The 12,167-nt window shown below is 33.6% G+C and overlaps 1 protein-coding gene across 2 annotated transcripts in view; it reads right to left on the reverse strand.

Moving 5' to 3' along the window:
* LOC134856819 (gamma-aminobutyric acid receptor subunit delta-like) overlaps positions 1-12,167 on the reverse strand; it is a 106,536-nt gene that overhangs the window by 12,351 nt on the left and 82,018 nt on the right. For both annotated transcript variants that reach the window (XM_063873102.1, XM_063873101.1), the window contains one exon: positions 7,685-7,888. In XM_063873102.1, the coding sequence (XP_063729172.1) occupies positions 7,685-7,888 (204 nt within the window). The remainder of the gene's footprint in view (positions 1-7,684; positions 7,889-12,167) is intronic.

Below are 12,167 nucleotides of genomic sequence, written 5' to 3' on the forward strand. Positions count from 1 at the left end.
GTAATCTTCAAAAAAAATGCACAAAAACCTTATTTTTAGCTTGTTTTCAATAATTTATCTTTGAGGCAGAGTTTTTGTAAGCAGATTAGGGGCTCTATAGATTTTTAGAGAAGCTCAAAAAAAGTTTGTCAAATAAGGAAATGTCGAAAAAAACTCGGCTGTTTTTTGAAATCTGCCTTCAATCCCCCTCCTTCTCAAAATTGTGGCGCACGCGACTCATTGCACTGACGGTAATAACGACAAGTCGCAACAAAAAACAGTTCGCATAAATCAGCCGCTCGCACCAGAAAACAAACTTAAGTGCTCGTATCAGGGTAAAACCCTGAAATTTAATCCTATGCCCCATAAGATCTATGGATTTTTTTTGTTTAATTTTTTTTTTAAATTAAACATTTGATAAATATTTTGATTTTTTTCAAGCTTTTTGAAACCCTTCTCCCATATTTTTTTTCAGTGGTTTTAGTGATTTAATTAGCGTCCTACATCAATAAAAAATCACTTAGTTCGAATGAAAAACAATAGAGTAAAACCCTGAATGTTTTGACTAGTTATTTGATTTAAAAAAAATTTGGTAAAAAAATCAAAATTTGATAAAAACTCAAAGAAAAAAGACAATAGTTTTCTTTTTCATTTTTTGAAAATTTTCTCCTCGCAAGCTACTCGAAGTAAAAAGACTAGCGTCTAGCAACTCATTAAAAAGTCAAAAGAAATTCCTCAACTTGCTTAAGTAATTTAAAAAAAAAACAAATTTGCCGTTGAATCTTTAAAAAGATGAAAACTATCACACGTTACTTGTTCCAGATTAAACTAAAAGGAATGCAAAGAGTCCATATATCCAACAAGGCTGCTCGTATCAATGTCGTATGAAAATTCCGACTGCCTTTTAAGGTTTATGGAGTAGTAATAACATTACAAAAGTGAATGTAATAAATTAAAATGAATTTTTTTCTAATATTTAGGATCATTGCCCCACACGCCATATAAAGAAAAAAGGATAGATTTCGGTTTTGGTAATAAATCAATTATGGCAAATAAGCTTCTTTCAACCATTTTGAAACTATTTCTAAGACGGATTAAATCTCCGCTTACGCCTTAATGGCGCGAAAGATATCGCGCGTTAATTATCTCAAATGGGCTTAAATGGCAATCTTTAAACCCCCATAACTTCACAAAAATAATTACAGGTGAAATTTTGTTTCAAATTTAAGCTCAGGAAAACAATACTTTTTGAATGATATAAAAAATCCGTCAAAAATGGCTAATTAAAAAGTGGAAATTTGTCTGAAGAAAAAACCCAGCGCGAGCACAAATATTCTGTTACTTTCGTTACGTTGGAACAAAAGTTGGAACAAGTTGGAACAAAAACAAAAGTTGGAACAAGTTGGAACAAAAGTTGGAACAAAAACAATCATAGCTTAGGAGTACAACCGGCTGCTCGATAAACAAAATGAGAATAAAAAATTACTATATTTCATTCAATATTTTGCCTTGTTTGAAGTTTGCTTTTTTTCACATTGTGATTTGATTTTTTTTATTTCTCGAAAAGTTAATCAAACTTTTCTTTGATTTGCTCCAGGTTATATTTATAATCATAATACCGCTTGAAAGCCTCGCAGAGTAATTGTTGCTCCTAGTACGTGATTTTGGTTGAAACAAAAATTGGTGATCGAAGAGTGATGTATTCATTTATTAATGTCTTGCATTGATCTTACAATTAGGTTTTGATTCATAAAAACACGATATTTTTGTAATCATGGATGTTTTCTGCATTTAAAGTAATTCCTAAACTTAAATTTTTCTATTTATTATTTACTGAAATGTATCTTTTTAAAAGTTTGCTATAAATGTTTTTGTCCTTAATTATATAGCAAATAAACAGCCTGCGAATTATTTTTATGTTGATGTTTTTTCTGTGTGTTTAAGCTCGATTTATTTGTTATTTTTTTTCTTCTTTGGGCCACTTTTTTTGTTTTTTCTTGCAACATGGGCTCTAAATTAAATACAGTTCAATTCATTCGATTCCTTGGAGAAGCGAGATGAGAAAATTTGGTTTTCTTAGAGGCAAAACTTTGAATGTTTCGACAATCAGCTAGCATCGATCAAAAGGTTAAATTTATTCAAAAGGTCTGACAAAAATGAGATTTTTTTTTGTTAATTTCTTGTCTCACTTTTTTCTCCGAAATTTCGTCCCCCATCCCCTGTATAAATTACAAATGATAGTTTTTGCGCGGGTTAGGATTTAATATCAGCACAATTATTCCGTTACTTTCTTAGAAAGTTGGAACAATTTATCGGCCAAACTGCCAAATTAAAATTTCCATTATTTTACAAACTCCATTCAAAAGAGGCTACTTAAAAGTCGAAACTTGTTGGAAGAAAAAAATAACACGGAGCACGAATATTCTATTTTTATTTCGACAGTCGGAACAAAAATTGAAATTTAAAAAAAATTTAGCATCCTAAAAAGATACAAAATACTAGCAAATTCGCAACTGGTCTCAATTTTTGCCTATTTTGAGAAGTTCGGAAAATATAAGTCAGATTTTTTGAAGCGACTGAACCGGTTTTCAGCGGCAGATTACATAAACCGGGAAATTTAAATGAACTAAAAAAACTAAATCTGATAATAACTTTAATGTTTATCCAGCCTTGTTTGATTTGACATGTTCATAAGAATCATGTTTTTTGTTGCGCATTTTCAGTTTTCTGGGAAAAGTATCAATAGTAGTTGACAGTTTTCTTCTTGACTTCCAATTTAGACACATATCATATCATACATGGCGTGTTTTAGGAGGGGTTTAACTCAGTGAACATTTCAGAGATTGTGCTAAAGGAGAGGGCGGTGATTATTATTTGATAAACACACTGGAGGTGGCAAAGACGATCACCAGCCACCACAAACTGTCGTGTTAGTTTTGGTAGATTTGACCGAAAAACGCCGACGGCTAGGCTTCATTATTTATTATTATTCGATATTTCATCTTGAAATACGAAATAACTTTACAAGGATATTTTATTGTTATAACTATCAATGTGAATTAAGGTCTCATAAATTTGAATGTCAAACTCTTAATGCTTGCTGATTTCTGATTGTTTTCACGCCAAATTTAAGACATTTCACGTTCAGTGCACTTGAAAAGATTGCTTTCGACTCTGTTCATACAGTTGCCTGCCATAGCCATAAATTTCCAAAAAAATTGTAAATTTTATGACCGAGAACAAGAAAGTAAGTTACGCGATGGGATCTCATCTATAGGGTTGTTTTCTTTTCGCATTCAGTTAAAATTTTTGATTACTTCTGGTGCCGAATAGTCGCAAAGACCCAACAAGGGACCGTAATCAGAACCATAAAATTTCACTTCTAGCTCGGTTCCTAATTGGCGCGCCGTGATTTAGAGTAGATGGGCGGGACTTTTTTGGAACATTGTTTTTCCTGGTGGAATGTACGCAAGTAGTCTGGCTAAATATGCCACCCTCAGGTTAGTCAAAGGGTGAAATTATAGCCGATAATTGAAACTTGATCTAACGTCGCCGCGGTATTTCTACAATCACAGGTCAATGATACGGGACTGATTCTTGGCGACAAGCGATAACTGCATTGACGGAGATTAAGTCTCCTCGAATGGGTACAAATTCGTTTTTAACGGACCATCCCTTCCCATTACCTGGACCCTTCTATTGAGTCGGAAAGTAATCTTGCAAACAACATGCTCTGTTAGTGGGCGATTAAAGGATAATCCGAACTTAGACAGCATGGTTCCAGGATATCGGTCAAAAAACAAACTGGTTTTTGAGTAAACCCAGGATTAGATCCAGCAGAGAAAGTAAGGGCGGCGACTGATAAGACAAAAAAGAGGCCGAACAAAGAAGCACCCATATATGTTCACGTTGATCTCCCTTTCTCATATAATGACAGCTCCTTAAGCCAATCAAACTCCACTTGGACTATTTTTAGAAATATTAAAAAAAACACAAGCATTCTTCTTACAATGTTTGTGTTTGTATCAAATCTGACATTTGAAAGAGTTTTGGTCGGCTTTATTAAATAATCTCCGAGTAGACGAACCCTTTTGAACTGTTAACTAAAATTTTTGATGAATATTTTCATTATCATCTAAAAGATATTGTCAAAGTGAGCTCCAATTCGAAAAATGTTCTATCTAAGATCCTTTTTCAAAGAATTATGGGTTTTTGGAATAAAAGCTGCCATTTTAAACAATTTGGAATACAATTTAAGTATTATATTTTTAATTAACGCGTAGCGCAAGCGGCGAAATAAACTGACTCAGGAATCACTCGAATTGAATTTGGACAGGCTAATTGCTCCGGCTTCGAAGAAAGTGAGCAATGCATATGATAGGGTTGCTTTCTTTTATTCCAACCAAATGCTTCAAAAAGTGGCCAAATTCAGGATCGATTCTGTTTTGGTTTCCCAAGCGGGTGTGCTTTCACTACCCTAACTTCGGCAAAAAAATTATCGTTTAACTTATAATAGCTTCGACAGGCGAATTAGTAATGAGTGGCACATTTTTGCGCTCTTGTTGTTCCGACTTTCGATACGAAACTAACTGTTCCGAGTTTCGATACAAAAGGAACGGAATATTTGTGCTCGGGGTGGGTTTTTTCTTCAGACAAATTTCGACTTATTAACAAGCCATTTTTGACGGAATTTTTTTTATCATTCAAAGGTGTTGTTGTCCTGAGCTTAAATTTGAAACAAGAATGCTCGTACCAGGGCGAAGCCCTGAATGTTCCGACTGCCTTTTAAGGTTTATGGAGCAGTAATAACATTAAAAAATTAATTGTAAGAAAAAAAAATGAAAAAAATTTTTTTTTTCTAAAATTGAAATTTTTTAATGAAAATCATCCCCCCACACGCCATACAAAGTACAAAAGGATAGATTTTGCTCCTTGTAACAAACCAATTATGGCAAAAAAGCTTCTTTCAACCAATTTGGAACGATTTCTAAGACGGATTAACTCTCCGCTTACGCGTTAATAGCGCGAAATATATCGCGCGTTAATTGTTCCAAATTGGCCAAAATGGCAATCTTTAAACCCCCATAATTTCACGAAAAATGATCACAGGTAAAATATCGTTTCAAATTTAAGCTCAGGACAATAATACCTTTCGAATGATATAAAAAAGTTCAGTCAAAAAGGGCTAGTTAAAAAGTCGAAATTTGTCTGAAGAAAAAAAAAACCCACCCCGAGCACAAATATTCCGTTACTTTCGTATCGAAAGTCGGAACAAAAATATTTAATCTGTGATCTTTTTTTGTAAAATTATGGGGATTTAAAGATTGCCATTTTGGCCAATTTGTGACAATTAACGCGCGATATAATTCGCGCTATTAACGTGTAAGATTTTTTTATCCGTCTTAGAAATTGTTCCAAATTGGTTGAAAGAAGTTTATTGCCATAATTGATTTGTTACAAGGAGAAAAATATATCCTTTGTTTCCTTATCTGGCGGTGGGGGGATGTTTTTCATAAAAATTTTCAAATTTTAGAAAAAAAGAATTTTCATTTTTTTTTACATTTAATTTGTTAAGGTTATTACTGCTCCATAAACCTTAAAAGGCAGTCGGAACATTCAAGGCTTCACTCTGATACGAGCAGTCTTGCAATTTCTTCCAATTGGATAAATATAAACTAGAATGGTCTTATTAATTCCGTATACGACTGATTTTTCAGCACTTAATATTTGATATAGGCAGTCGAAAAACTATTCAATACCAGTTATGCGACAGTCGAAGCATTTAAGGTTTTGTCCAGTTTTGATATGCGAATAAATTTGTTATCTAAGTAACTTATACTAGATTATAATATATCAATTTGAACTCTTAACATGCGCGAGGAGAAAGGAAGGAGCTTTGTCGAAAAACAAAAGTTAGCAAAAATCTATACTGTTTTCAAAAAATTTATCACTTTTTCCAGAAATTATTTCAGATACCTCAAAAGGGAGTCAGAGTGCTCAAAATTTTGCCCTGGTATCTTCATTTTTGTTTCCTTCCGACTTTTGTGACATTGAATTTCGTTAAGTTTATAATCAAACAAAAAAATCTATGGTTCAAAAAAGCCAACTAAAGCCATCAATGTCGAGAGCACACAAGATCTTGCTCTTAAAATATTATGAAATTTGCTTGCTTTTAAGCTAAATTGCACAACATACACAATTAAAACATTAAATTTTTCATGTTTGACGCACTTTTTTGGTTTTTGTTTTTCTAACTTAGAAATTGGAAAAAGTCATAATTTTAAAGTATGATATGAATTAACATAAACTTTGCAGTTTTTCATGTAAGAAAAAATTGATGTTAAGACAAATCAACAAATCAGATGGGAGTTTTTGGACAAAAGAGAAAACAAAATTTTATTGTCTCTCAAAAATGATAAAAAAGGTATATCTAAGTTTCTTTACGTGAAGTGTTATAGAAGAATTATTTCAACGTTGCGAAAAAAGGTTGCGTAAGTCCCCCTCTCTTAACTCTGGTTGCCATTTTTTCAAAGGGTGTTTTCTTCGGTACCATTTAACGGCAACCATTTTTGGTGAGCGAACCTCAAGATTTCTAAAACTTCTTCGGCGCTGGTATTCACTTAAATTGAGATCGGAGCGCTGGCCGAAAAAAAAAGGCTATAAAATGTCATACTTGGCCAGTTTTTTTAAAATTAGCCTAAGATAAACAGGTTCTTGATAGGGTTCTAGGGGCGTTCAAATACTCAAACCGGTCAACTTAGAAAAAAATTTGACAAAATTTGGATTTTTTTTCTCAAAAAACAGCCCCTTAGAGAAATATCTTGGCACGCCACTGATGCTAGTCATGCAACTTCCATACATGGAATAATTAGGTTTCTTTGTCGTTCACTTTTTGCTGATATTTGAGGAAAACTGACTGAAAATAGATTTTAGGATATTTACACTGATTCTGAAAAACTATAAAACAGCTCACCAGAAAAATGAAAAAAAAACAGTGAAAGATTTCACTCGAATCGATTGTAATAACATTGGTTTTGATTTTCTAATTTGATAAATTAAATCAAATTTCGGGCTAAAAAATCAATGTTAAATTTTTGATTTTGCTCTTGTCAAATTCTTCTTTTCAATTTTAGATTCATACCTTGATGATGAACAGTCTCCCATTTTTCTGTTGTCTCAAATTTTGAAATCATTTCTGTTCAGTAGCGGATTTAGGGGGGATTCGACCCCCTCCCGACCCAAAGTGTCCCCTTTGTACTATTTTGAGATATTCAATTTTGGCTGATTGACCTTTAAATTTTTCTAAAGACGCCTTTGGCGCCAATGTATTCTAACTTTGAGAAGGGAAGCGCTCGCCAAAAAAAGCGATTTTTTGATTTTTGGTCGAAATTTTCCAAAAAGTGCATAAAAACGCCATTTTTAGCCTGTTTTTTGAAAAGATTGCTTGTGGCGCAGAAAATTTGGTCAATAAGATGTCTTTTTAGTGATTTGGGAGAGCTCAGAAAATCAAGTCGGTCGACCTAAAAAAAGGCCGGGGAAAATTTCAAATTTTTTTTTGAAAATCTGCCCCCCCTTCAAAAAATTCCTAGATCCGCGCCTGTTTCTGTTTCAAAAGCTGGACAGCTCTTTTTAATGCCTTTCCCTTTTGATTATTTTATCGTTTTCAAAATGGCTTAGACAAAACAGATGGTATATGCGCGTGTACCTTATGGATCCGCTGATATGTTTGTCGTATCGGTTGCTGGCCCCTGAGCCCAGAGTGAGCATAGTCAATACTGTAGTGATGCCGACACTGGCTCTGGCAGGCGTCGCCGTCCGACTGATCCAGAAAGTAATCCAACTCAACGCTGTGATTAGTGCACTCGGCACAAACGTCTCCACTATGTACACCAGGTACTTGCGCTTCAATCTAAACAAAGCAGACAGTCATTAAAGTCAATTACAGAAGTTAGCGGTTCGAGGCCAGCCCGTGTAGCGAATTTTCAGCTTTTCTTAATTTGGCTACGGTAATACAGTTTATCATAAATCATAAATCGTACTATCATAAATCCGGTGTAAAAGGGTACGTTAGTACGATGTGTTTATAAGAATTTTTTCAACATTTCCTAATAGATCTGAACAGATCTGAAAAAGCTGAGCAAAATTAAGTTAGAAGTTTTACAACAAACATAGTTATAATATTTCTTGAACCCTGCCAAAAAGTGTAGCCTTGAGGAGTTTGAACTACATTAATAAGGAAGTATTAAATGATCATTATTTCATTGCAAATTTAATATCCGACTAAAATAGGGGGATGAGATTTGGACCGAAGTTATGATGACCTTTTACTCTTTTCTAATTTCTTTTATTTTTCTCTTCTCGGAGTTTTATTTGCTACACTAATAAGTTCACTCCCTTTTCCTAATGTTGGTTGATTTGGCGGTGCCTCTGGATTACTTAAAATGGTCCCTCAAAGTATGCTTCGAAACTCTTCTTCTTATCTCTTTATCCAACACCAAGCAAAGCTTTGTGCTTTGTTCTACCTATCGGCCACTAACTAATCTACTGGTTTCTTTTATTTTTAAAAATATGCAAATCTGCAGGTTGAAGTGACAGAAAAATGACAGGGCCTGAAAGAGAACAAAGTGATTTTGGACCTAAATTTATTTATGCGTGGACACCTCTGATAGGCACATTTGATAGATGATGATAAGAATTAGAAAGGACGAGAGCAATTACTGCAGAACTACAAACTCAATTTTCCCTACAAAAATGCAAATTTTATAGCTAAAGTATCACCAACTTTTTTTGTCTATGTAAATGCAGTTTTTATTTTTGTTTTGTCTCATGTTTTTTTAATAAGCTGCTTTTAGATCTTCATTTTGAAAATATATCTGAAAGTCTTGAATATTTTAGCAACGAGCCCAACAAAATTGGATAATCGACGTTTATTTTCAGATTTTTCGCTAATGACTTTGACCTGGTTTGAGAAAAAACAGGGTCAATCGTTTTCTGCCGATAAATTCTGCCTAGGGAACTTTTTGTGAATAGAAAGACATCAGTCTGTGACAACTAGGTGACAACGGAATATCCGCTACTTCACATGGAGTTTGAACTTCTAATTGAGTTTTGACAAACGCCCGCAGAAAAAAAATTGTACATATGAAGTGAATTTCGCTTCTTTTTTCTCTATCGCAAAAGCTAACCAGACTGCTCGGATCAGGGTGAAGCCCTGAATATTCCGACTGCCTTTTAAGGTCTATGGAGCAGTAATAACATGAAAAATTTAAATGTTATGAAACAAAATTAAAAAATTGAAAAAAAAATTTGAATTTTTTTGTGAAAAAATCCCCCACATGCCATATTAAGTACAAAGTGATAGATTTTATTCCTATTAACAAATCAATTTTGGCATATAAGCTTCCTTGAACCAATTTGGAACTATTTCTAAGACGGATTAAATCTTGCTTACGCGTTAATAGCGCGAAATATATCGCGCGTTAATTGTCCCAAATCGGCCAAAAAGGCAATCTTTAAACCCCCATATCTTTACAAAAAATGATCACAAGTAAAACATCTTTTCGAATTTAAGCTCAAGACAACAAGAGATTTCGATTGATATAGAAAAAACTCCGTCAAAAATATCTGGTTAAAAAGTCGAATTTTGTCTGAAGAAAAAAAACCCACCCCGATCACAAAAATTCCGTTACTTTCATTACAAAAGTCGGAACAATAATATTCTGTCCATTTTTGGCTACGAAAGTAACGGAATATTTGTGCTCGGGGTGGGTTTTTTTTTCTTCAGACAAATTTCGACTTTTTAACTGACCATTTTTGACGGATTTTTTTATACCATTCAAAAGATATTGTTGTCTTGAGCTTTAACTTGAAAAGATATTTCACCTGTGATTCTTTTTCGTCAAGTTATGGCAATTTAAAGATTGGCATTTTGGCCAACTTAGGGCAATTAACGCGCGATATATTTCGCGCTATTAACGCGTAAGCGGAGATTTAATCAGTCTTAGAAATCGTTTCAAATTGGTTGAAGGAAGCTTATTTGCATAGTTGATTGGTTACTAGAAGCAAAATTTATCACTTTGTACTTTATATGGCGTGTGGGAGATGATTTTCACAAAAAAATCTCATATTTTTCTACAACATTTTTTTTCATTTTATTTTCTTTTTTTTTACATTTGATTTTTTCATGTTATTACTGCTTCATATACCTTGAAAGGCAGCCGGAACATTCAAGGCTTCGCCCTGAGATGAACAGTCTTGTTTAAATGTTTATTATTTAAAAAGTCTCGTTTTTTATAGTTGCCATGGACTTATTTGTATGAATTGCGTGCTATTTGATTCATATCATGTTAATTAAAACCAAATATGCTGAAAAATATTGGCTTGAGCGCCCTTCAATTTTAAACACAAGCCTCAATTTCTTGCCAAAGTATACTTAAATGGAGGCCAGCTAAACTTTTTGCTGGCAGTCTTGCAATTTCATTGATTTGTATTCATGTTTTTTATTCATTACTCTAGTCTAGTTACAGCGATATCAAAGCGGAATATGCTGTAACTTCAGAAGTTAATTTACGAATCAATAAGTATGATCTTCATAATAGAGTTGAAAAATTGAGATATTGACAAACATAATGTATGACCACTACATAATGTATGACCACATGTTCTTAGTAGCAAATTTCTTAAAGGTGACGATAACAATATGTCTCTTTAAGAGACAGTGATCTCAGTTTGAGTTTCCTTGTTCAAAGATTGTTGTCGATCAATGCCACTGAGTTTAAACCAACTGAGTCTTTGATTTAGCCTTCAACTATTCACAGCTTTACTTTCCAGGATTCTTCTGAGGAAAAAGACCTGCACGCTGAAAGAGAAAGAAAGCGGTGTGATTTTACTCTTATTCCGCCTCCGAGCTAGAAAAAGGATTAAGAACTAAAATCAAACAAGACTGCTCGTATCAGGGCGAAGCTCTGAATGTTCCGACTGCCTTTCAAGGTTTATGGAGCAGTAATAACGTGAAAAAATTGAATGTAAAAAAAAACAAAAATAAAATGAAAAAAATTTTGAACAAAAATTTGAGATTTTTTTGTGAAAATAATTCCGCCACTCGCCATATAAAGTACAAAAGCATAGATTTTGTTCCTTATAATAAATCAATTATGGCAAATAAGCTTCTTTCAACAAATTTGGAACGATTTCTAAGACGTATTAACTCTCCGCTTCACGCGTTAATAGCGCGAAATATATCGCGAGTTCATTGTTTCAAATTGGCCAAAATGGCAATATTTAAACCCCCATATCTTTACGAAAAATGATCACAAGTGAAAAATGTTTTCAAATATAAGCTTAAGACAACAATAGGTTACGATTGATAATAAAAAAACTTCGTCAAAAATGGCTAGTTAAAAAGTCGAATTTTGTCTGAAGAAAAAAAAACCAACCCCGAACACAAATATTCCGTTACTTTCATTACAAAAAGCGGAACAATAATATTCTGTCCATTTTCTGAATGTTCAGGGAAATTTCAAAGTTCCAAGGTTTTTTTGTTAAGACTTCCGATACGAAAGTAACGGAATTTTTGTGCTCGGGGTGGGTTTTTTTTCTTCAGACAAGTTTCGACTTTTTAACTGACCATTTTAGACGAAAATTTTTATACCCTTCAAAAGATATTGTTGTCCTGAGCCTTGACTTGAAAAAAAATTTCACTTGTGAACATTTTTTGTCAAGTTATGGCGGTTTAAAGATTGGCATTTTGGCCAACTTGGGGCAATTAACGCGCGATGTATTTCGCGCCATTAACGCGTAAGCGGAGATTTAATCAATCTTAGATATTGTTTCAAATTGGTTGAAGGAAGCTTATTTGCCATAATTGATTGGCTACTAGAAGCAAAATTTATCTCTTTGTACTTTATATGGCGTGTGGGAGATGATTTTTACAAAAAAATCTCCAAAACCCCACTCGCCATATAAAGAACAAAGGATAGATTTTGCTTCTTTTAAGAAATCAATTATGGTAAATCAGCTTCTCTCAACAAACTTGGAACGAATTCTAAGACGTGTTAACTCTCCGCTTACGCGTTATTAGCGCGAAATATATCGCGCGTTAATTGTCCCAATTTGGCCAAAATGGCAATCTTTAAACCCTCATAACTTTACAAAAAATGATCACAGGTGAAATATTTTTTCAAATTTAA

Source organism: Symsagittifera roscoffensis, chromosome 1 (assembly GCF_963678635.1).
Source record: "Symsagittifera roscoffensis chromosome 1, txSymRosc1.1, whole genome shotgun sequence".
In the NCBI taxonomy this organism is placed as follows: Eukaryota; Metazoa; Xenacoelomorpha; order Acoela; family Convolutidae; genus Symsagittifera; species Symsagittifera roscoffensis.